The 23322-nt window shown below is 47.4% G+C and overlaps 6 protein-coding genes across 6 annotated transcripts; 3 read left to right on the top strand and 3 right to left on the bottom strand.

Moving 5' to 3' along the window:
* Positions 1-9: 9 nt before the first annotated feature.
* On the top strand, positions 10-1179 carry F9C07_763 (putative vacuolar ATP synthase 16 kDa proteolipid subunit; the record flags this gene model as incomplete). The annotated part of the gene is made up of 7 exons (XM_071511660.1): positions 10-127; positions 187-222; positions 296-354; positions 496-625; positions 708-864; positions 938-1041; positions 1115-1179. 7 exons carry the CDS (start codon positions 10-12, stop codon positions 1177-1179), a joined length of 669 nt encoding a protein of 222 aa, XP_071365650.1.
* A 515-nt stretch (positions 1180-1694) lies between these two features.
* F9C07_1050007 (mitochondrial 37S ribosomal protein mS38) lies at positions 1695-3834 on the bottom strand. The gene is made up of 2 exons (XM_041288637.2): positions 2947-3834; positions 1695-2869 (listed from the first exon to the last, which is right to left on the bottom strand). Exons 1-2 carry the CDS (start codon positions 3305-3307, stop codon positions 2175-2177), a joined length of 1056 nt encoding a protein of 351 aa, XP_041141154.1. The 5' UTR covers positions 3308-3834; the 3' UTR covers positions 1695-2174.
* A 527-nt stretch (positions 3835-4361) lies between these two features.
* Positions 4362-5685, bottom strand: F9C07_760 (G protein complex alpha subunit GanA; the record flags this gene model as incomplete). The annotated part of the gene is made up of 5 exons (XM_041288638.1): positions 4362-4703; positions 4760-5018; positions 5071-5234; positions 5320-5504; positions 5556-5685. 5 exons carry the CDS (start codon positions 5683-5685, stop codon positions 4362-4364), a joined length of 1080 nt encoding a protein of 359 aa, XP_041141155.1.
* A 3666-nt stretch (positions 5686-9351) lies between these two features.
* F9C07_2136684 (M13 family peptidase) lies at positions 9352-15715 on the top strand. The gene is made up of 7 exons (XM_041288629.2): positions 9352-11886; positions 11942-12168; positions 12228-12733; positions 12784-13885; positions 13954-14354; positions 14445-15352; positions 15447-15715. Exons 1-6 carry the CDS (start codon positions 11843-11845, stop codon positions 14520-14522), a joined length of 2358 nt encoding a protein of 785 aa, XP_041141156.2. The 5' UTR covers positions 9352-11842; the 3' UTR covers positions 14523-15352; positions 15447-15715.
* An 848-nt stretch (positions 15716-16563) lies between these two features.
* Positions 16564-16740, bottom strand: F9C07_758 (uncharacterized protein; the record flags this gene model as incomplete). The annotated part of the gene is made up of 1 exon (XM_071511653.1): positions 16564-16740. The coding sequence occupies one exon, from the start codon at positions 16738-16740 to the stop codon at positions 16564-16566; it is 177 nt and encodes a 58-aa protein (XP_071365649.1).
* A 1260-nt stretch (positions 16741-18000) lies between these two features.
* Positions 18001-23102, top strand: F9C07_757 (putative guanine nucleotide exchange factor; the record flags this gene model as incomplete). The annotated part of the gene is made up of 3 exons (XM_041288630.1): positions 18001-18389; positions 18475-22796; positions 22855-23102. 3 exons carry the CDS (start codon positions 18001-18003, stop codon positions 23100-23102), a joined length of 4959 nt encoding a protein of 1652 aa, XP_041141157.1.
* Positions 23103-23322: the final 220 nt, after the last annotated feature.

The following is a 23322-nucleotide window of genomic DNA, read 5'->3' as shown; positions in this document are numbered from 1 at the left end:
TGGCAACACATGCGGTCCGTCAGCCTCCCCGAAGAGCAACGACCAGCAACCACGGTGTTCGCCTCAACTCCCATCAACAACCGAAGCCTTCGCATCACCGCAACTGTTGTCTACGCGGCACTCAACTGTGTGTACTGCTCCCTTTAACTTCCTTTGTGCTTTTATTAATCAATCATCCTCTTTCAGACCCGTTCAGTCTTTCAAAATGGCCACAGAACTTTGGTACGTAATCTCCTAGTTTGACTCCTATCTCGGTCACTCGGTCGCGATGCCATATGGGTTTCCGATCATACAGCTTGCAAAGTAGTTGTTTGTTCGTTGCTAACTTCACAGCCGTATAGTCCCGTCTATGCAGTGAGTATTTTCACAGTCTTTCGATGCCGACCATGCGAGAGCTCCAGCTAGCTACGGAACCGCTTGGCCAGCTTCCCCAGTGCTTGACGTACTGTATTGCCCGCTGAAGGAAACGTAGCTGATTTTTATTCAACGAAATAGCCCTTCTTCGGTGCCTTGGGTTGCACCTCGGCCATCGTCTTCACCTGCTTCGGTGCCGCCTATGGAACCGCTAAGGCCGGTGTCGGTGTCTGTGGAATGGCTGTCCTCAGACCCGATTTGATCGTCAAGAGTACGTTAGAGCCCACATTGAGCTCCTCCGACCGGATTGCTTGTTTGTAAGCGTCAAAAATTCTGACTGTGCATGATTACAGACATCGTTCCCATTGTCATGGCGGGTATCATCGGTATCTACGGACTGGTCGTGTCCGTCCTGATCGCGAACGACTTGGCACAGACGGTCCCTCTATACACCGGGTTCATTCAGCTGGGAGCAGGTCTCGCTGTCGGTCTGGCTGGTCTGGCAGCTGGGTATGTCTCATTCTTGATGAATCGAATACAGTCTACTTTTACGAGAGCTGGGAACTAATGGCATGGTGTATAGTTTTGCCATCGGTATTGTCGGTGACGCTGGTGTCCGCGGAACAGCCCAGCAACCTAGGCTCTATGTTGGCATGATTCTTATCCTCATTTTCGCTGAAGTTTTGGGTGAGTTTTTACCGCTTGAATGCATTTCCTAGTCTTATTCCAATTCGTTAATGATTGTCGCTTCGTACCACAGGTCTTTACGGTCTCATCGTTGCCCTTTTGATGAACTCTCGGGCCAAGATTGATGCCAAGTGCTAAGTCATATTTGACAATCGTTGTGCGAGATCTTCTCATTAATCCTCTTCGCGCACGGAGTATATTGGTTTGGATTGGTCAATGTGACGTGGTAAACGCCTTGCTCTCCTGAACAAGAACGTTCTCATATTGTCGCGAGAGCCGAGATAAACGGCAGATGAAATGGGGAAGGAACTTTGGCTTATCTTCAACTGTCAAGAATTATGATTCTGACATACAGGCTGAGGCTGTATGGTAGGATGATGTGTGGGTAGTCGTGGTAGATACATCGCATGGCGGAAGCCTGCGCTGTACCTGTACTTTATTGGAGTCGCTGTGGTCCTGGACTGGATCATTTACATTGCAATGCTGATATGCTGTTTATGCGGTTATTTGCTGTTTGTGTTCGAGCTATTACTCGCTTTCAAGATTCGATTCGGGATTTTCTCTGTTATTTGGAATCAAAAGACCTCATACTATTATTTTGGTGCATTCTAACCCGTGCATCCGTGCGGGTTGATATGCTGATATAGTAAAATTTTTGCAGTCTAAAGATATCAAGTTCTCTTTTTTACATGTATCACATTTGGAAGTATATCCATTACTCTTACAAATTTGCTACGCATATAGTTTTCTATGCTGTAATGGGTGTAACCGTTGACTGTTACATTATATCTGGTAGTACAAGATGCAATTCGAGCTTTGCGTCGAATAATCACATTAAAAATACAGAGCTATATGTCCATCTTCAACGATCAAACAAGGTGATATAAAAGATAGCTATGTAAATGATACTGTCTATAGAGTGGACAATGCATAGGAAAAGTGCAATATTCAAGGATATGAATATGCCGTGGGAGCCATGAGGACGGACACGAAAAAAACACCCAGGGAATCACCAACCGGTTTCAAGTCCGACAATATGGCGATGTTCAACTCCAAAATGCCATGAGACTTGAGGGAAGGCGATCAGAAGGTGGCAGTGCAGGAGGAAGGAGATTGTAATAGGGAAATCCCGATTAAGCCTTGTCAAGCTTGCGACGCAAGGTCCTCGTATTCCGCAAAAGCTTCTTGTACTTGTGCTTCTTCATCTTCAGCTTACGCCGTCTCTTGGTGCTGATCGCTTGCATGGTACGGTTGTTGCGTAGGCGCTCAATGTAGGTGGTTCCGGGCTGGGACGGTACGTCGATGATGGCTTCATTCTCACCGGCGCCAGGAGCGTCCATATCCGGAGAGCGGACGAAAGGACCCGTATGGGCTTCGTACGTCTTGCGACCGTCCGCATGTGTGGACTCATGGATGGTCAAAACGGTGGAGTAACTGGTTTCGCGGGGAGAGAAGTTTTCCGACTCCACGGCACCGGCATCTTTCGCTTCATCGAAGGGAACCGGTGGCGGCGGGGGGTGGAATGGACGAAGTCGTCTTGTGAGCTCCTCCACGGAAACCTTCAGTTCCGCCATGTTCATTCCGTCGAGCTGGTTACCCTCCATATCGAAGTGGTTCAGAGAGCCTTCTTGTTCACCTAGGTGATAGGCAGGGTTCTCCATGGAGTTGACGGTAGAGGATAGAGTGAAAATCACATCATCCGATTCATGTTTCGTGGATTTCTTCGCGGTGAATATGGCATCAAATGCTTCAGGGCTAGAAGGAGGAGGAACAGTGGTCGAAACGGAGATAGGTCGATGGATAGAAAAGAATGAAGCTACATGAACATCTGCTCCGCGAGGAAAAAAGTTAGCCACAGGACAATCTAGGACCCTTATCCGCCTCCTTGGTGCTATCTCTACTCACCATGGGGTTGAAGGTGTTGGGTGGAGGGAACGCTAGGCAGTCTCGAGAAGACCGTATGCTGGTTCGACTTGGAGCCGTTGCGGCCACTGCTATCTTTTCCCCTTCGTCTGGAAGCCTTACCCTCACGCTTTTCGCTTGCATTCACGCCCTTTGCGGGGGTCTGAGAAGAAGCGTCGACTTTTCTGGAACCGTCGCTGGGCTTTGAAGAAGAAGATGAGGAGTAACGGCGCTGACGGACATGCTGTGCCGCGCCTAAGAGGGTATTAGAGGAAGCTGGAAGAGCTTGACTGGACGAGCGAGCGATGCCGGTGATGGGGGCAATAGGAGCCCATGCAGCCCGGCGTAACGAAGATGACAGCATTTTCCGACGTCGAATAGCCCAGAAACTGGGTGACGAGTATGTCGGGAACAACGCCGGTTAGAAGTCGTCTGAGGCGAATTCGAAGTTGAGCCGATCAGGCGGAAGCCTAATCCGGTAAAGCTCCTTCCGCATTAGACACCTGAGGCATGAATAGCAGATCGTCCAATGATAGACTGATCATCCCACCTCTTCATGAGTTTACTTGTACTAAACGTTATAATGTCGGTGATACTGAATTGACAAAGCCTCAGGTTACAAAGGTAGAACTTGTACCCTTGAACATGGCACCGGACTGGTACGCGTTGAGCTGCCGTGGGAGGGTTTTGCTTCATCTCACGCAACCTAATCAACAAGATATTGCTCATAACCCTGAAACTATTCCAAAACAACCTCCTTGCAACCAGAACAAGAGAAAGTCAATACCTCCAAGAGTGAGAAAGAGAACGCTAGTACCTACACAGCTGCATCTCAAAGAGGAATAGGTTGCTATCTTCACAAAGACAAACGCACCAGTCCCAATTAACACCAGGAAACAAGAAATCCTCACCCATAGACACTTCAGCCCAGATCGGATTGACAATATTCGTAAGATTGAAACTAGATATTATGAGAACAAAATGCCGAAGGCTTCGCCACAATGTATTACAGCGTAAAAAGACAAAAAAGGCAAGTAGCCATGGAAACCGCCAGACATAATGAATGACGAGAGAAAAGAGAATAGAAGAATAGAATGGTATCAATCTGCATGGCGTAAAAGGAAAGAAACTCGTCGCTGAACCGAACCAAATGAAGCACCATGTAGTAGTGTAAGCTTTTCATGCAGTGTGGCATAGTAGAACTGTAGCACAGAGTCGACCAAGACCGCTTCCTCGATGCATGTAGGACGAAAAGAAAAGAAAAGGGCAAGAATAATTCAAGGCTAAGGAGAGGGCCAAAGTGTCGTAGAAAGGGGAAACGCTCGGAAAATGCAACGTGGAATGCTGAGTGATTAGAATAGTCTCAGGCTCGCGGAAATTATCGTGGAAGCCAATCGTCTCTGATAAAACATTAATTATCATAAGATAAGAGTGTGCAGATTCTTTTGAATGATCATGTCTTGCACCGAATCCATGGTTGCTTTCAGCAATGTTGTATCAGTCGCATTAGTGTAATGGATGTAGATCTCTCGGTCGGGGATACGATTGATGCCGCGGAACCTGTCAGCGAAATATCTTGCCGCAGCATCAAAGTCCGTATTCGAACCGTTGTAATCCGGAAAGTGTTTAGACACGGGGGAGACACTTAGTTTGCCCTTGAAGAGATCGATCTTGTTTAGGAAAAGAATGATGGGCTTGCGCTTGAACCATTCTCCGTTAACCAATGACTCGAACAGCATCATGGCCTCGTGCATTTGGTTCTGTTAACAGACTGCGTTAGATGTGTCAGATCTGGAAGGGGGCGCAAGATTCTTACAGCGTTCTGATCCTCCACTAAGCACTGGTCGTAGCCTGATAAGGCTACCATGAAGAGAAGACACTGCACACCCTCAAAACAATGGATCCACTTCTTGCGCTCAGACCGTTGGCCACCAACATCCATCATTCGGAAGTTCATTTGGCCAAGTTCAAATAAAGTCTCTGTAATTCCTGTGGTTCGCAAACGCGCTTGGAGCATGTCCTGATTGTCTGGAAGCCAGCCAGGCGCGAATATCCGGTCAAGTGAATCAAAGAAGCTATATGAAGGTCAACAACCGTCTGTTTTATTGTTAGGAGATCGGTACGCACTAATGCAGATTATCGTGTAGAGCAAATTCATGCCCTCTAGCGACAGCCTTTTGCACCCCTGCATCATTCCACATGTCTCTCATGGCATCGCGAACCTTGAGGTCGGAAAATGCTTCATCTGAGCCCACGTCAGACTCCAGAGTATCCATATAATCCGCAAGTGGCTGGGGGTTGGTATCAAAGATTAGCTATTGCTTCAAACAGGATGCAAATAGGGTGAGGTGTGGAACAATGCCAATTCTTATTTACCTTTGTCTTCTCTTGCTCAAACTCGATGCTTTCCGTGCGCATAATATCCAGCAAAACCTTGAATGCAATGACAACATTGGAATAGATTACTGCACGCGTTTGACGGCGTTCATCGTCAGGAAATCCCCCAGAATGGATGATGCGCATTTGTTTTATGATTGTTGATTTTCCTGATTCGCCAGCACCTAATGGTCTGTGAATACACATTGCCGAGATAAACTTGTCCGGAGACTTACCGAGAAGGAGAATCTTGATAGTCCTATCCATCACTTTTTTGTCATTCTTCAGGACCTTGTCTATCCGAGCATTTCGTTGTAACGCATCCTTATCCGTTGTGTCAACGGGCTTTGAGCCCATACAACCCATGTTGTCTATGATTTTCTCTCACTTATAGGAAGACCCTTTGTCACGACCTCTGAAGGTGCCAATTAGTTTAAGAACTTCAGCGTTGGTGTACACATGGGAGGGGAACGGGCGAAGTCCAATGGCAGCAGGTGAATCAGGGGACACGCCTGACAAATGCTCATGACCACTCAAAAGGTGATCTTTAAGACATGCGACGACCACCAACACAGAATACGAGTGGGCAGGCTATCTTTGCCGGGAGAGCAACTAACCGATTTGTTGTAGTAATAGTATTATTTTAGGATGGTGGAATTAAATAGCGAAACAAATGCAAAAAGAAAACACGCGCGTGCCTCTAGTTGCGATCAAATGGCGACAGTCAGAACTCCAGCTGAAACAGTTACTCGAGAGGTGGCTTCTGGCGTTCCGTTCGTACGACACAGCACCCTGATGTCACAGAAACCTGAATAGAGCTGCCGGTTGAAGTCCAGACGATTGTAGGACTGCTCGACAAATGTGATAATGTCGGAAAATCACAGCCAGGCTATCCGATAGCCGATTACCCCGAATTAATTAGAGACAGAGAATCCCAGAGACAGCACAGCTACCCAGTGACGGAAACGGCCAACTCCAAGCGCGAAATTGAAGAAAGAATAGGGAATACAGAAGGGTTCTGCGAGATGTTGCCACTAGTAAGTTTAGTCCTAGTCAAGACCGAGTGATGATAGCAAAGCGGAGGCTCATGTGTGGAGGTTTGCGAAAGATTGAGTTGAGGTACGAGCTTATGCGACGTCGGCCGAAACCAATGAGGGACGTCAAAAAGCGCAAAAGAATGTCCTGTCCAGTAGTGGTTGATCGACCGCTCTCAAAGCGGGATTTTAATTGCGTCAACGACTCTTAGAGGCGTTGAGACAGGATGAGAACGTTGGTAGCAGTAGGTAAGCGACAACGAGGAGGAGAGAGGGGGGAGTAAAGGGAAAAAACGCTCCGGATATCAATATAATAAGATTAATAGCCACAAGTGGTACATCGCTGCCGTGCCACAGAAATCGATTCAGGGAGCGGGAAGAAGGGACACAAGTGGGGTGGGGGTGGGTAGAAGAGAAAGGAAGAGAACACCAGGAGCAACTGTCAGTAGGGAACGAGTACGTAGTAGCCGTGGTAATGTCGCGCAATCTGTTAGTTATATTCAATCAATTCCGATCGGAGTAAGAGAGTGGAAGAGGGGGACCCATTTTCAAAGCGCGCGGGTAAGAATAACTAAGTCTTTTTAGGTACTTTTGGAGTCATCATCCTGCACTGGACTTTTGGTTAGTTCGTTAGTTTGGTTCTGGAGTTGGGTGGCCCTGGCACTAGAACCAAGAATGTAAATGCTAGATCTCTAGCACCAGGAGATGCGCGTGGCATGTGTCGTCCGTAACTTCTTTAGTATCCGCAGCATCTCCGTTCTTAGCAAAAGTTAGTGTCATTAGCCTCGGCGGGTAACAACCCATTGTTACCTTTTAGTACCAGCGAGGTACCTCTTTCGCCTCTCAAAGCGAATTTTACTTCAACATAGGGAGGGAAGAAAATAACAACAATATTAATTTAAGATTAATAATATCAAATAACGTAAAAGTCAAAATTAACATGTGAGTGGACTACCCCCAAATCCACTCGAAAAGAAAAGCCATTCACAAAATACAGCTTGCTTATTGTGTGACCTTAACTCTCTTGGGACTTTCGAAAAATACAGAGAAAAGAAAAAAAAAATTTAAAGTGTTCCACCCTGGGACGATTCCTTAGCCTCAACTCGGTCGCTAGCTGCCTTGTAGGTACAGAGTATGCAGCTACGACTTATCTACCATGTAAATCAATACCTACGTATTACCCTGTCGGCACTTTGTTCCCCCTCCTTCTCGAACATCTCACTAGCCATAAAAGAAAGTTCCAAATCCTGGACATGTCCTTTTAATAATAGTATTAGTATTGAAATGGTCCTCTCAATACTAACTTAGAATCCCATCTCACACAGTACAAACATAGATAACTTGATAAGGTGATTGCATGATGATTACCTAAGGGTTTATCCCTATAGTCTCAGCACCGGTATGTTGGTTACGAAGTTAACTCCGTCACTCCTACAGAGTACCACAACGCACAATGCACATAGCCTAGCCGGAGTCTCCGATCCAAAATTTCCACTGGTTCCCACTCGCCCCCCCTTCCTGCCAGTACCTGCAACCGAACATTGCCACGAGGTACGGATGCGACGCACGGATCGACGAATGTTTGCTAGAATAACAAGGGCTGCTTCTTCGCCGATTCTATTACGGCAGATAAGAACTTTCACTAGTACCCAGCACTATCGATGTGATATTTCATTCCCATTGTGTGGTAGTGGAAATTCCTGGCTTTCGTATTTTGAATTCCTTTTGCCGAGGATATTGGGGAAGGGGATTATGGGGCTGGTTAGAAATGAGCTCGTAAATCCGTTCCCGATAGATCAGAATAATAAAATTGATCAGGAATGATTCGTATGACTGTTTGGAGAGTTTGTCCATAAATGATCCCTTAGAACCTAAAACTTCATCCACCTCGCTTATAACCATTACTCAAAACGTAACCTAGGTAATTAATTAGATGGCAAGATCGCCCCATTAAACATACGGAGTATATAAAAGGAATAATCCCCGTAATTATAGAACATACGGAGTAGACGCAAAAATCATGACTCTCAACAAGGACAGCCAATAATACACGAACACCGTAATGATCATCCTATAAACCTTGGTATTATTGGTGAAAAAGACATAGCTCTCGAGTCATTGCGGGTGGTCCCAGGTCCATGGTAGGGACCAACACCTGCTCTGTGGTATCACTGAGTACCGGCCGCTCCCCCCTAAAATCATCACTCCGACGGATGGTTCTCTCGCCTGAAGAAACCATGGAAAGTCTAAATATTGTTCGAATCGCAAACTTTATTCCAAGATCTGTGCCCTCCCGCAATGAAAAGTTTGGTAGGCGATAATATCCAAACTTTCAGACAGATAAATCAAGAAGAACACAAAAAGAAGCAATTCCTCCTCCTTGAAAAAGCCCTGGGGAGAAACAACCACGATACCGAAAAACCCCAGAACTCCTTGAAATCCGCATGTGGGTCATCCGGTGCATCGGATTTCATTCTTCCGGTTTCAGCTTTACGACGAACAGGGCCACCGCTCCGACACTAAGGCAGGGGGCAGTCAAGGTCCGGCCGCCAGGACCCATTCCATTCATCACAATCTTTACGAGTCCCGAGCAAACAATGATTGACCTCATCTCGGACAGGTAAACAATGCCATGCATGACACGTCCGCGGGATCTCTTTGATGGATCAAATAAATAGTAGTTAATGTATCGATGTTTATTCTTGTTTTCCTACCCTTGTGGGGTTTGAATTAATATGTTCTTTTTATATATTTTTATCTATTTATTTATTTTGTTATTTGGGTAAATTTCGTAGAGTAGCCTGTAATCTCGAATTCACAGTATGTCTGGATTATTGATAATTTATCGATATAATACTCGGACTACCCTCGGGTGGATGAACTTACGGAAGGACATGTATGTACATGCATGTAGTTATATCCATACTCCGTACGGAGTACATTGTACGAATTAAGCAACTTTACGGGGTCACTAGCTACAACGGGAACGAGTGACAAGGGTTACTGCAATTTGTGTAGGCTACATTCTGCAGCACCAGCTAGTTCTGCCTGCGCTTAGTTGAAAATAGGACAACGGGTCATCACTAAACATCATGTGCCTGATGGCTTTTAACAGACCTAACACTGAACAATATCTAATATATATTCTGGATATATTTTTTAACATCACACTATGCATAAAGCTTATCTCAGCATGCACTCGACGTCGATTAATAGTTTGAAGGTCAACACTGAAGCTCCCCAGTGCCAGACCTAGCCTTTCATTTCGTTTCTTCCCCCTAAAATAGATGTACTTAGGAAACGGTGCTTACCTGGTGCACTATGTTGACTTGAAGCATGGGACACTATTGGTCTCTCCTGCGTTTATCTTAGCTTAATTTAGGACGTCTTCTGCATGTCTTGAGGCCTCCCAAGCCCAAACTTGACAGGTTAAGTCCATTGCTATTGGCTCTTACCAATTGTCTTAGACGTGCAACTCGAGTGAAGAACATGACATGACCCCTCAAGCCATGTGTTCTTGATTGCCTAAAGAAGCAAATGATCCTCGTCCACATCATGTTTCACTTTTGCAGCCCCACAGCCCAGACGGAGTGCTTTCACTGAAAGTTTTCATAACCCTGATCCATGCCATGCCGTTGCCGCCAATGATATTGCCTTCCAAGGCAACCCTCTCGACAGGGCACACCTGTCAGAAGGTATACGATATGTACTGCAAACTTATGATGGATCACAATGCTGAGTGTCTCGCGTGGCAGTGGAAGCGCTCAGACTCCAATGTTTTCTTCAATCCTTGTCAGTCTCGTCCGAGTCGGAAGAGTTCTAGAAACGGCAGTCCGTGTCTGCCGGCAATTCATATTCGTACGGATTATTGGCTGGACCGGTTAGAGTTGGGTCTAATTTCTCGCGTGGCTTCTTCCGCTCACGAGCCAAGCCAATATGTTCAACTGCTATAGGTCCCCTGTTTCCCCAACCTTAACGACTTGGGTGTCTCCTGGTTAGACACATTCTCCCTTCTACAGCGGAATGCCGGGAAAAAAGGCAAAAACAAGGTTATTCGCTCAATCACCGTGTCTCATCTATATGATAGATTGGATCCATTGCCGATTGGTATTTAGACAATCTGACATATACCACTGCGAGTGCCAACATCAGTACTTGTACTCCACACAACCAGTACTGACTCTAGAATACTCTAGAAGATTTTATAAAATAAGTGAAAGGAAAAAAAAACAAAAAAACAAAATAGCTGTCCTAGTTTACTGAAGAATTCATGGCCCGCAGATCATATACCGCTATGGAGATAGGAAATGAGGCCAACAATGTTGGATATCATTCTAGACCAGTCGCTTTACCAACGTTTTTGTCTCTAACCAATCCCAATGGTCTCTTCTCCGCTGTGGAGCCACCTATCACTATTTCATTGGTAAATATACCGTTTTCGATGATCCCAAATCCCGAACATTGTGCGAGGCATTTCCGCCTGGTTGGGGAGCTGTTCGTATTTAAACTGGAGTAACAAGCAGAAACACCTAACTGAATTCGGGATATGCTCTCCTTATGCTCTCATAGAGAGTTATTAGGAACTAAGACTATATCATCCTCGTACTAGGTTTTACTTGCCAAGTTGACAAGGTGCGTTGTGATATATTCCTTCACCCGGCACCGAGCAGAAGCCCTACGAGATACATCATGCCTAAGTGGGGACTAAAAGCGTTACCAGTACAGTACGGAGTAAAGCCATGCTTCCTCACTGACACTGGGAAACGAGGTTTGCTAGCCATGGCGTTGTGAGAGATCAGGGTATATCTTAGACACTGTGAAGAACTGACCAAACTTGGTCAGGGATTCGTATATGTCTTGGTTGACATGGCGAGCTGTGATGACGCCGATGTGCTCATATCCCAGATTGTCATGCCCATATTGGTGTGTATCCCTTAAACTGTCGGCTAGACAGCTCCTGCCATAAAATATCTTTAGGTACTACAGGACATGCAACCCGGGAGAATGCCGTCAACGTTGAGCTAATTTGACATAAGCTTAAAGGAGTTGTGGGGGTTTCGTTTTCGTCCAATTAAACGAGTGTCTGGGTTGTGGTGCTACGGGTAGTCGAGTAGGTAGGGTAGACTTTCTACCGTTCATATGCATCCGGAAGATTGTTCTTTGAAATAACGTCAGTCGTACTAGATGGAGTTCACTTTAAACTTCATCTTCTCTCTTAAAAGCGAATGTTCTTCTAGCAAAGCAAACATAAAGGAACACTTAGTGTCGGCATTTCTGAGCGTACGATAGAAAGCTGACTCATCAATGATAAACATGTGACGCCATCAATGGATGTGAAACAACGACCATACCTCCTAATTTATCTCCTTCCCCTTAAATGCTTCTCGACGGTGCCAGGCAAGGCATCTATATGAATTTATATTGCAGACTAGTGGGATCTTCATTATCTTGTACCATTGGATGTGATTGTGCCTCGTGTGAAAGGTGAGATGCACGGCCTGCAGGACAGCATGCCCAGCTCCCCCCTTACAAGGTTAGCAAGTCAATCCTCCCATTGGACAGCAGGGTGCTTATCATGCATATACCAGTGATGAGGAACTTAAAAGTACCTCCCTCTTGCGAGACATTTCGACGCCCGAGCTTGAGAAGAGCCGACCGCTTCTGGGATATCCCGAAGATGCCGAAGCCCATGTTCGTGAGCTTCGGGAGGGCCCTCTGAGGAACCAAGCATCGTGGTTCTCACTCGCCCGCTGTACAACATTTGCAATTCTGTCATTCATTTCAGTCTCCTATTATTTTTGGTCTATAATTCCTGGTACGTCACCGTTGCCCTTGCCATCGCACTTTCTCTGACCTAGTGGCTGGTTATATCAGACGGACCATCTGAAAGCGTTCCTCCGCGTCCTGTGACAACCTCGATTTGTGAGACCCCCGAGTGTGTACACGCCGCATCTGAGATTCTCTATAACCTCGACCCGAATTATGATCAAATTAATCCCTGCACCGATTTCGATCAGTATGTCTGCGGGGGGTGGAGAGAACGGCACGACATGCGCCCTGACCAAGGCGCCATATTTGCGGGGACTATGATGAGTGAAAATGCGCAGACACGCCTTCGTCACTTGCTTAGCTCCTCAAAACCTTCGGATCCAGCTGACTCAAACAATTTTGAGAAATTGAAGGCAGCATACACTGCTTGTATGGACGAGTCGACGGTCACCAAGCGGGGAAGCAAACCGCTTGATAACATGCTGGCCGAGTTCGAGAAGATATACAGCCGAGACTCGATCTCACTTAAAGGATCGGATGCCGACCTAACAAAAGCAATACTCTACCTCATGGAATCCGGTGTCGAGGCCCTGGTATCCCCGTTTGTTGCTGTGAGTAATCCACGCTCCTTATTGGTTTTGAACCTGCCTTACACTTATAGTCTGACGATCGTGACCCGGACTCGGTCGCAATCTTTGTTAATCCACTTGGTGAGATCGGACTTCCAGCAAGGGAATACTATAACAGTACGGAAACTGTCAAAGAATACACTACGGTGGTGGAGAAAGTGCTTGGGGAATTTGCCTCTAGTAGCGGGACAAAGCACCATCTGCGCGACGTCGTTACTTTCGAAGCGAAAATAGCAGATGTTACCCCGGACACACAAAGCCAGGAAGATGTGACCAAGTCCTATAACCCGCGGACCATTGAGGAGACACAATCTCTTCTCCCACAAATCTCCATGTCAGACATTATATCAGCTCTGGCACCATCGGATTATAGGAGTGACCGTTTGATAGTAGGATCTCCGTCCTACATGAAAGCGTTATCATCCATTTTAAACGATACTCCAAGAGAGGTCATTGATCTTTATTTCAACTGGAAAATCATCCAGACGTACGCAGATGAAATAGAAGACCCGAAAATCCAGCCTCTTCGTGAATTCAACAATAGGCTTGCAGGAAAGGACCCGCAGGCCACAGAAGAAAGATGGCGAAAATGCATCAAGTCCCTGGACAGTAGCCTTGGCTGGACGTTGAGCCGATTTTACGTTCTTGATTCATTCTCGGAAGCGTCGAAGGAACTCGGCGATCAGATAGTGTCGGACATCAAGGAGCGATTCGTGTATACCTTACGCCAGACAAGCTGGATGCCCTCCGAAGTGAGAGATCTGGCGATCAAGAAAGTCGGCAACATTGTTCAGAAGATTGGCTATCCCACAAAAAGTCCTAATGTGATGGACCCAGGAGACGTGGAGAAGTACTATCAACGCCTGAGGGTAACCAACGAAACTTTCTTCGAGAATACGGTCGCCGCCGCGAAGTTTGACCTACACAATGAATGGTCGAAGCTAGGAAAACCGACAGATAGAAATGAATGGGGCATGACTGCGCCCACCGTGAATGCCTATTACAACCCTCCTGGCAATGAGATCGTTTTCCCTGCCGGGATTATGCAACCGCCAGCATTTTACGGGCCGTCTGCTCCTTTATACCTGGCTTATGGAGCGTTTGGAGCTGTCAGTGGACACGAACTGTCACATGGTAAGTAACGAGACAACATGCATGCTTGGCGCAAATGGAGGACACATTGGCTTACACTGCTGCAATAGCGTTCGATTCGACAGGTAGACACTATGACGAGACTGGAAACTATACTGATTGGTGGGATGACAAGACGGTCGACGCGTTCGAAGAGCGAGCCCAGTGTTTCGTCGACCAATACTCGGACTTCACCGCTCCTGAACAGGGTTCGGAGCCCCTTCACGTCAACGGACGTCTTACTCTTGGTGAGAACATCGCGGATGCTGGAGGCATTGGTGCTGCATATCACGCTTGGAAAAAGCATGAACAGGTCTCCCCGGACCCTCAGCTGCCTGGGCTTTCTAAGTTCACCAAGGAGCAGCTCTTCTTTATTTCATATGCAAACTGGTGGTGTAGTAAGACTACTGCAGAAGCCGCTCGAAAGGCTATCTACAACGACCCACATGCCCCCAAACCAGCAAGGATTATTGTAAGTGCTATGTTACCTTTCGGTCTTGTACCGGCTTTTGTGATCAAATCGAACACCTTACGGAAGCAGCGCAGCTAACGGTCACCACAGGGAACGATGGAAAACTCTCGAGAATTCAAGGAAGCATTTAACTGCCCGATGAAGAAGCCCGTCTGCAAGCTCTGGTAGCTGAAAAGGACGATGTCGTGGGCTATCCATTATTCATCGACGAATGGCGCAATTTGTGGGAATAATTATTGATTTATTGGGCAATCCTATATACGCGTAAATAATGGGTTACAAGTTTAATTTACGGGCTGATTTCTCCCAAGAAGACATCGGAGGTCCAGGTGTATAACGAGCCGTGGTTGCACCATTTGCTTTGCTGCGTAATACTGATAGTCACCGCACTTTTCTTACCGCCCCTAAAATATCTTTGCGAGATATATGCTCGTGACAGGTCAACTGCCCTGCTGGTAGGCGGCTTACACACGGCTAAAAGGGCACTTCATTGTTCAAGGCCAACAGAGTTTGACGTGAGACAGTAGTCGACTTGAGAGACCTATCCCCACATGATGTACGGAGTAAGAAAAGGCCTAGCGTTGAGTTGACCGGCTCATGTTGGCTGCTAAGGTTTCGGATCGAAGATCAGATAGTTACTACTACTTACCTCAAACAGGCCCGAGTTTACAAAAGTACGGAGTATAGCTCACGTTTCTTCTGATCATATGAGCAAGAAGTTGAAACATATACTCTATCGTGCTGCAGTATGCATGCAGATAGCTTACTCACTACGTACTAACGGAATGACTGGGAGGCGGGTTCTGACTTTCGACCCATCAACTTCCCTGATCCGAACTTCACCCTATTTGCTGCCTTCCTTTATGGATCTTGGATAGCTTCTCGTGGTCCCTAAGTAGAGTAGATCACAGTTTAACGTCCAACCGGATTGGGTATATTGATCCACTAGGGTACTGCAAGGCTTCGGCGCTTGACATCCAAGTTTCGGCAGTATAAGCCCTAACATCAGAGGTCAGTTTGCGGCTAGCCCTCTTGTCGTCCGTTTTGGTTGCCTTGTAGGTACTTTAATGATCATTCTTTTGGGCAGTTTTACCTTTCTCATTGGCTTTCTGAGCCGTGACATTGCCCATTCAATTCACTAGTCAATGAACCCAATGGGTATTTGGTACTGTACTCGGTACAAAGGTACACACTCTCTCATAGGGAGGGTCCTGCTATTATAGTCCGCAGATCTATCGCCTTTCCTAAGAATAGAACGTTCTAGAGGTCTAGCTACCTGAATAGGAGACATGGTTCCTCTTTTTTTTTTTTTTTTTTTTCTTCCTTTTTCTGTTTACCTTTTTTTCTTTCTTCCTTATTTTGATCTTTTTTGAGAAAATCCACCCTCGCAGAGCTCTCCTGCTTGAGGAGTCATTCCATCCCTTAAATGCTGGACGCTAAGGGAGGGATCGGCCTCAGACCCGCCACAACGGTCAACAGGCTAACCAGAAGAATGATAGTACACGGCGTCATTCCCAAGGCTGGTAAAACTCCTGTCATTTTGGGGCCCTGAACTCTCCTTGTCATTGGCACCTAACGGCTTCCGAATACCCCGACCAACGCAGGTGCTAATGTAAGTGGACTGCACGAAGCTTGGACGGATTGGCCAATTGTGATTTCATGCTGGTTATTATTATTTATGATCTTTCTCTCTCTCTTCGTTTCTCTGTTAGCCTCCCCCTTTTCTTAATCTTCCCTCCCCTTTTACCTTCTATTGTGGCCGAGGAGACTAGTAAAGAAGTATCCTCTTTTTCTTTCCTTATAATCCCGTACTGTACGGAGTACTCCTATTTTGTTGTAGATCTAAGGGGTATTAATGACTGTTGGGTAAGATCCAGGATGTCGGAAATGGGCTGATCATTCGATGTGCCCAAATTCCCAATTTTCAAGAGGCTCCACATTACTGTCCCTAAATTCCGAGGTTGGAGACTGCACCACTGGGACTGGCCTTTGCTAGTCCAGGAAGGGAGAAAAAGGGAAAAGAAATCTGATACGTAAAGGGAAAAAAAGTAAAAAAAAAGCTCTAATACTCCCAAGGTATTGGGTCCAATCATGAAGCTCTTTTCTTTTCTTTTCTTTCCTTTTTTCTTTTTGTTTTAGCTCTGTGAGGTAGTATTTTTAACGGGCTATGCGATGCTACCTCGCAAGCTATTGAAGTAGACATCAACTGTCAGTAAGCCGACCACAGAAAGTCTGAATTGACAGATCGAGGTGTCGAGTGAAGATTCAATGCACGAGTAGCGTCAGCATTGCAGAATATGTAGATAAGTTTGGATTCGATCGGGTTTGTTGAGTCGGGTCTGAGGGCGCCCATGACGAGTCCAATTCTATGGACCATTATCATCATGTAATAGATAGTAATCCACTCACTCCCAACGATCTATTATTCCTCCAACTTGGTGAGTAAGTTGGTACAGAAAGCCGATAAGAACTTTAGTGTATGGCATGACAGTCTTGACCAGAGATGGACGCGTCGTCTCACTTACTACGGAGGAAGTCTCCTCAAGAGTAGTACCGCGGTTGCGATTTGCTGGGACGAAGCCGTCCCACGATCTGGATTTTGGTAGATCAGCACCTTCTCAGCTGACCGACTTTTAAAGGGAACTACTACTAGTAGCAAGTAGGCGATTTAGTAGTTCATGAGTACTCCGCACTTGGTATGGCTAAGATCATCATCAGAGGGTGAAGTCAAGTGGGCGATTTAATATCTGCAATCCCTCGAAAGAGGGACTCCCCTCTCGTCAGTAACGAGTGAACATACTTGCTTTCAGGAAATATACTTTGACTATCAGATTCTCCGCAGAATGCGCCGAAATTCCTTCAAGTGCCTTGCCTCACTGGTAAATTAGCAAAAAATAAAAAACAAAAAAGAAAGAGAGAGAGAAAGAAAGAAACATTTAAAAACAAAATAAAAGAGGGAAAAATAAGAGAAACAAACAGTCCTTTTGGGATTTCTTCAGTGTACGACCGCGTGTGTGTATGTACCAAGTTTTCCAACCGGACTACTTGCTGGATGGTTCCTCTCGGCTGCAGTGGATGGTTCCGCTCTGTTGGAACTCTTTTTAGTACGGAGTACGGTAGTTTTTCACTGGTTAGTGGTCACTAAATCTGTACCTTAGGCCTCTTTTCCCTCTCTCCAACTCCACCGCGCCGCGCCTCCTCCACTCTTTTCATCCCGTTCTTTTTTTAATGATCACTGTTTACGTCGTTCTTACTGGTACTTTTCCTACTGATATTATTCCTTCCTCTTCACGGTACTTACATTCGTTCGATTTCTCTCTCTTCTCCTACCTTTTTCCTTTTCTGGTTGTTTTCCGAATATCTACTACCATCTTCCCTACGACACAGCAAAGAAAAGAAAAATCCCCCCCATGTCCCGTCGCCTGTACACGAACGTTTGATCTTTCCAATCGTACCGAGTCTGGTCATGTCGTGTCACAAGAACGGACTGCGATCCCGGCTGAGGCTGTTAATGCTCTCTTATACTATCTAGAATTTTTTCGACTCGGTGGATGAAAGGTTCTATATTTGCCATCCGTAAGGGGAGGGGCGCTCGTCTGGTCCTTGGTGAGAAGCGGCGTGTGCTGGGTACACTACCTTATCCGACATGGAGCTGAATACGTCGCTCGTCGAGTCGCCCGGTGGGAAACCTGGTCATGCACAAGGCAAATCGATAACAGCTTTACTCGAACGTAACTTCGGTTCGAATACGCAGAGCAGTCTGGAGGACAAGAATGCGACATGCACTTTGCGACGCGCCCACACAGTGGCACAGGGAAAGAACGTGGGTGAGAAAACAAAAGTGGGCTCGAAGACAGCAAGGGAGAGAATAGCAACCTCGTTTCTACGGGTGAAGGATAGCCATGAATTGCTTCGGAAGCGTTCCTCTAAACGACTTGACGCCCCGGCCTCTCCACGTGATACGCCTGCAGCAGCGAGGGAACCGAACCATTTCACGGTTGGAAATGTTGGTCAGAATGGAAAGATTTTCCTGAGGTAAGGCCAGGTTGTAATTCGCCAGGACCCGTGCGACAGGTGTTACAGACTGAACAGAAAACTAACTAGTGCGCTTACCTATTAGACCGATTCGTAACCAGTCTCTCAAGGAACCTCGTCCGCAGCCCTTTGCTCCGTCCGTCGACCAATCTAAAGGCGAGCACGTCCACTCGCGCGGACTCGATGCTCATGGAGTGGACGAACCTTCGCGGTGGTCCAATTCGCAGCTCTCGGAGCTGCGCCCGGAACTCATACCTGAAGAAACGTGCGACGACGGTCAGTCGATCAAAACAGAATCGACGCGATCTGGACCATATCGTTCCCTCCGCCGTCCGCGTCCCAGAGCGCGCTCTTTTTCAACAATCTCGGAGCAGGGATCAACCTTTCGTGCAGGAGCCAACGGGGAATTCCGTATCTTCATTGATCGACCGGAGGACCGACCCAAGTCTGCAGATGGATCTTTACGCCCAACCCTGGGGACCTCCATACCTCATTACGGCTGGGACTTTTCCTATTATGGTGCCGATGGAAGCACTCCCCTGTACAATTCTATATACTCGAGGGCCTCATTATCCGACAACTTTCTCGCCGCGCGCTTCTTGCGGGAAAGTATGAACCCTGGCCCGATCTCTGATGTTTATTTTAGCCAACCAGATAGGCCGTCCTTTGCCGCCTCAATGTTCTCGGGAACACCTGCTATAGAGTTAACCCGGGGCTCTACTGCCACCGACAAACCAATTTTATACGAGCTAAAGGAGCCCATTGAGCCGTCCATCTTCGAGAATTTGGTTTTGCAGATGGATGATGATACGGTGGTTCGGTATGTTCCTCGTACCAAGGATATCAGCGCTGCTACCCCGGCCCGCATCGTCGCCCAGATATCGTCCGAATCTTTCATGGATTATGAATTGGTTTCGGATTTCTTCCTCACCTTTCGTTCCTATCTTTCCGCCAGCTCTCTCCTCGCTCTTTTGCTTGCACGTCTGCAATGGGCGATTAACCGCCTGCAAGACGATGGGAGAATCATTCGTATTCGCACGTTTGCAGCTCTTCGACATTGGATCTTGAATTACTTTGTCGATGATTTCATTCCCGACTATGACCTTAGGGTTCGTTTCTGTGAAACGATCAATCGTATGTATGATAATGTCAAGGCTCGAGAAGGTGGTGGAACGAGTGATTTAAAGATTCTCATCGACCTCAAACGATGCTGGTATGGAAGATGTTCTGCCTACTGGGATTTTCAGGACCAACACATCGCATATCACACCCCTGACTACCTCATTGTTCCGGGAGGTGATGAACAGCTAGCGACAAGCTGTGCTGAAAGCCAACTGAGAATGGTGCGTACTACAAGTGGCCAGGACCGTGAAGGCCGGCCTCGGCCACCACATGTGCGGAATGATTCATCAGCTACAGCCAAGAGTATGCCAGTTTCGGCGGACAGTGACCGGAGTATTCACGCAACGTCGTGTTCGCTACCACCTAAATCTCCCAAACGCCTCTCGATGGCAATCATGGACACCAAGGGCCCACATCCAGTGCCTCTTGCGCCTTTGAAACCAGTGGGGTCCCTGCAGGATCCCCCTACTTCTTCCCCAGTCACATCGAGGCGCTTTCCCTTCCATAGCCATGCACATAAGCGAAGTGGTAGCTTCTCAGATTCTGCGCGGGACGGCAGAGCGCCTTTATCTTTGCTCAAGCTCGACTCCCAAGGGAACCTCTCAGCCCCGGATACCTTGAACCTCGGTAGCTTAATACGCGGTGAGCTATATGCTCCGGCTGAGTCGTATATGACAATGATGGCCCCGCCGTCCCCCCCTCTGCCGTCGTCTTCTGGCACGGACCGGCGAAGCCAACCTGAGGAGACAACCAAGCCTGCTACTTCGAGTTCTGGCGTTAAGACGATCATTGGGTCGATTCGCCGTGCTCTGAATGGCAGAAATGGGGGCCAAGGTACCTCTACGCGGAACACTAACGGGCCCTTCGCCCTGTCAACTCGAGGCAAAACGTCAGCTATGCCAACAAATGTCGCGTTTGGTTCGGATTACTACCGAGACAGAAAGGCAGCGACCGCGGCCAAGAAACCGACGAGAATCGATATCCTGTGTGATAGGTCGTTGCAGCAGTATCACCGTGCCCTTGCTGGGTATGCCGATGCCAAAGAAGTTGATCCAGTTCAGGAGGCGGGTACTCTGCGGTCCAGAAGATCCTGGCTCGCCGGCGTAGATGTCGATGAACTTGACCACCCGGTCCTTCGGCCTGACCAAGGTCGAGCTAAAAGCGTATTAACGGGTGGCAGTAAATCTATCGTCATCGTTGATGACACTGGTCTGAGAAGTCCTCTCATGTCGGGCGCCGTTGGTCTGGAACAACCCCCTGGCTTTCTGAACGGAGAGAATTCAACCACTACCCCGAGAGCTGCTTCTTTCTATCCTCAATCCCAAAGATCAACAGTTGCCGGCGATCAATATACGTTGCCCATATATTTTGACGACATGGACTCTAGATCGTTAAGCAGAGCCTCCCAGTCTCTCCGTCCGCCAGGCCTCTTTGCATCACAAAGATCTAGCTCTGTAGGGCGTGGATCGACATCCTGGAAAAGGACGTCACCATCACTTCGTCTTCGCAAGTATGCTTCTTTCCAGAGCGGAATATCAAGACAGCGTCTAGCAGTGGTCGCCGAGCCAGATCTTCCGAGTCTAGACCAAGGCTCGCAGGGAAATCTTGAGAAACCGGCTGGTCCGACACTTCGCAGACGGCCTGGTGGAGATCTACGTCAGATGCGAGATGGCCTTGGCAGTCCATTACGCTCACATCCAGCGTCTTTTATGTCAAATACCACCTACCGAAGTTCTACCGCTGGTAGCGGAGCCACTTACACAACGGATGTCCATTCCAGGCCTCTAACCCATTTAATTCCTCCTAACCCCCGATTCTCCCTTCTACAAACACATTCATCACAGGACCTAAGGCGGTCATTTGAGGCAGCCATCGCGCAGTTTGCGCAAATCCCAGACGACGACGACGGGGGAGTCGAGTCAGCATTGATGAAGCTTGAAGGCAAATGGACAGGAGGGTCCACTGACACTGCTGCCGAGCCACAGCAAAGCACCCAGGTTCAAGGTAGTGCACGTGAACAAGAGTTCTACGACACTCATACTCGCGCGGTATGGGACGCTGGGGTCCATAGACGCCAAACCTTGGCCAGCGAAAGTTCGACTTATTCGCACTTTCGAGGGCGCAGTGTTCCTCGCAGACCTTATTCCGAGTCTCTCGCAGAGTCGGAAGACTCGTACAGCTCTATACCTCTTCTTGAGCGTGGACTGAGCGATGAATCAATGAAAAAGCCTAGTCAGAGCCGAACCAGTTCACATCAAGCTGCGCCTGGTCGAGTCCAGCCGAGTGATGCTTCAAGTAAATACACATGGGATACAGAATCATCCCACCCTTCCTTCGATATCGTCAAGGAGAGCGAGAGTATTAAGCGCATTCCACGAGGGTCAACATTCCCGGCGCCTCACGGCTTCAGTCACCGTCTCTCTGGCCTTTCTGAAGATTCAGCTGACTTAATCGATTCCCACGAGGCGGTCGATCAACGGCTTTCATTGTATACTGACAGCATGAGCCGATCGTCGTTAGGTATACCACGCCATCCTCTCGCGCACCCGCCCACTCCTCCAATGACCATACAACATCGATCTGTGGCCTCTTGTGCATCCCCCTTGAATCCTGCTCTTTTCCAGGCCCCACCCTTGACACCAGATCCATCTCCTAGTCGAAACATCGAGCCAGTGCACGTTCGAGCAATAGATACACAACACGTCTCCAGCGATGTTCTTTCTCGGTCAGAATGGGACCGTCAACATCAGTATCCCGGACCTGACCATGTGCCTTTCATCCTCTCTTGTGAATCTCAAACTCTCGCCCAACAGTTGACGATAATAGAAATGGCTGCACTTAGTGAAATCGACTGGAAGGATCTTGTTGACATGAGATGGAGTAGCGGATCTCCCTCGTCGGTGAGCTGGGTGCAATTTCTCATGGAAGAAGAGCGCCGGGGCATCGATCTTGTGGTGGGACGTTTCAACTTAATGGTGAAATGGATTCTCTCTGAAATCGTTCTCACACGCAATATCCATGAGCGGGCTCGCACTATAACCAAGTTCATCCATACGGCTGCACATGCCAGACGCATGTGTAATTATGCGACCATGCTTCAGATTGCTATTGCGCTATCTTCTACGGACTGCTCTCGGCTTCAAAAAACTTGGGGACTTGTGCCATCTGAAGATAGAGGTCTCTTGAAAGATATGGAAGTGCTTATCCAGCCAGTGCGGAATTTCCATGACCTTCGTGTCGAAATGGAAACAGCAAATGTACAAGAGGGCTGCATTCCCTTTGTTGGTAAGTTCCATTTTTTAGCCCACAGATAGTCTGAGAACGAAGATTAATCGGAGAATAGGTTTGTATGTACATGACCTTACATACAATTCTCAGAAGCCGGCACAGGTTGCAGCCCATGGCGGAGAGCCTTTGATCAACTTCGAACGCTACCGCACGACCGCCAAGATAGTGAAAAGTCTTCTTCGCTTGATTGATGCTAGTACTAAGTACACATTCGCGCCGGTGCAGGGCATTATCGAACGCTGTCTTTGGATTGCATCGCTCTCGGAAGAAGAAATCCAAACTCATAGCAAGCAGCTTGAGTAATCGATCATCATTGCCCGGCAAGAATTCACGAGATTAGATGAAACGGGAGAAACCAGACGTCACATTTGATCCCTTCGAAGTATACCCGATATAATACCCATTCATAATACCCGAGCCTTTTGCTTTGTGCGATTGATATTTGTTAACGACTTTGTTATTTGTGATCATGAACTGCGAACACATGTACATTATATACTTGCATCGGTCTGCCTGTCTGCCT

Source organism: Aspergillus flavus, chromosome 1 (assembly GCF_009017415.1).
Source record: "Aspergillus flavus chromosome 1, complete sequence".
NCBI lineage: Eukaryota > Fungi > Ascomycota > Eurotiomycetes > Eurotiales > Aspergillaceae > Aspergillus > Aspergillus flavus.
This window is presented reverse-complemented; position numbering and strand designations above follow the sequence as displayed.

Coding starts and splice junctions, on each gene's coding strand:
- F9C07_2136684 (XM_041288629.2), top strand. CDS start 11,843: ATGCACGGCCTGCAGGACAGCATGCCCAGCTCCCCCCTTACAAG. Junction 12,734..12,783: donor TGGTATCCCCGTTTGTTGCT/GTGAGTAATCCA, acceptor TTACACTTATAG/TCTGACGATCGTGACCCGGA. Junction 13,886..13,953: donor TGGACACGAACTGTCACATG/GTAAGTAACGAG, acceptor CTGCTGCAATAG/CGTTCGATTCGACAGGTAGA.
- F9C07_1050007 (XM_041288637.2), bottom strand. CDS start 3,307: ATGCTGTCATCTTCGTTACGCCGGGCTGCATGGGCTCCTATTGCCCCC. Junction 2,870..2,946: donor CCAACACCTTCAACCCCATG/GTGAGTAGAGAT, acceptor CTCGCGGAGCAG/ATGTTCATGTAGCTTCATTC.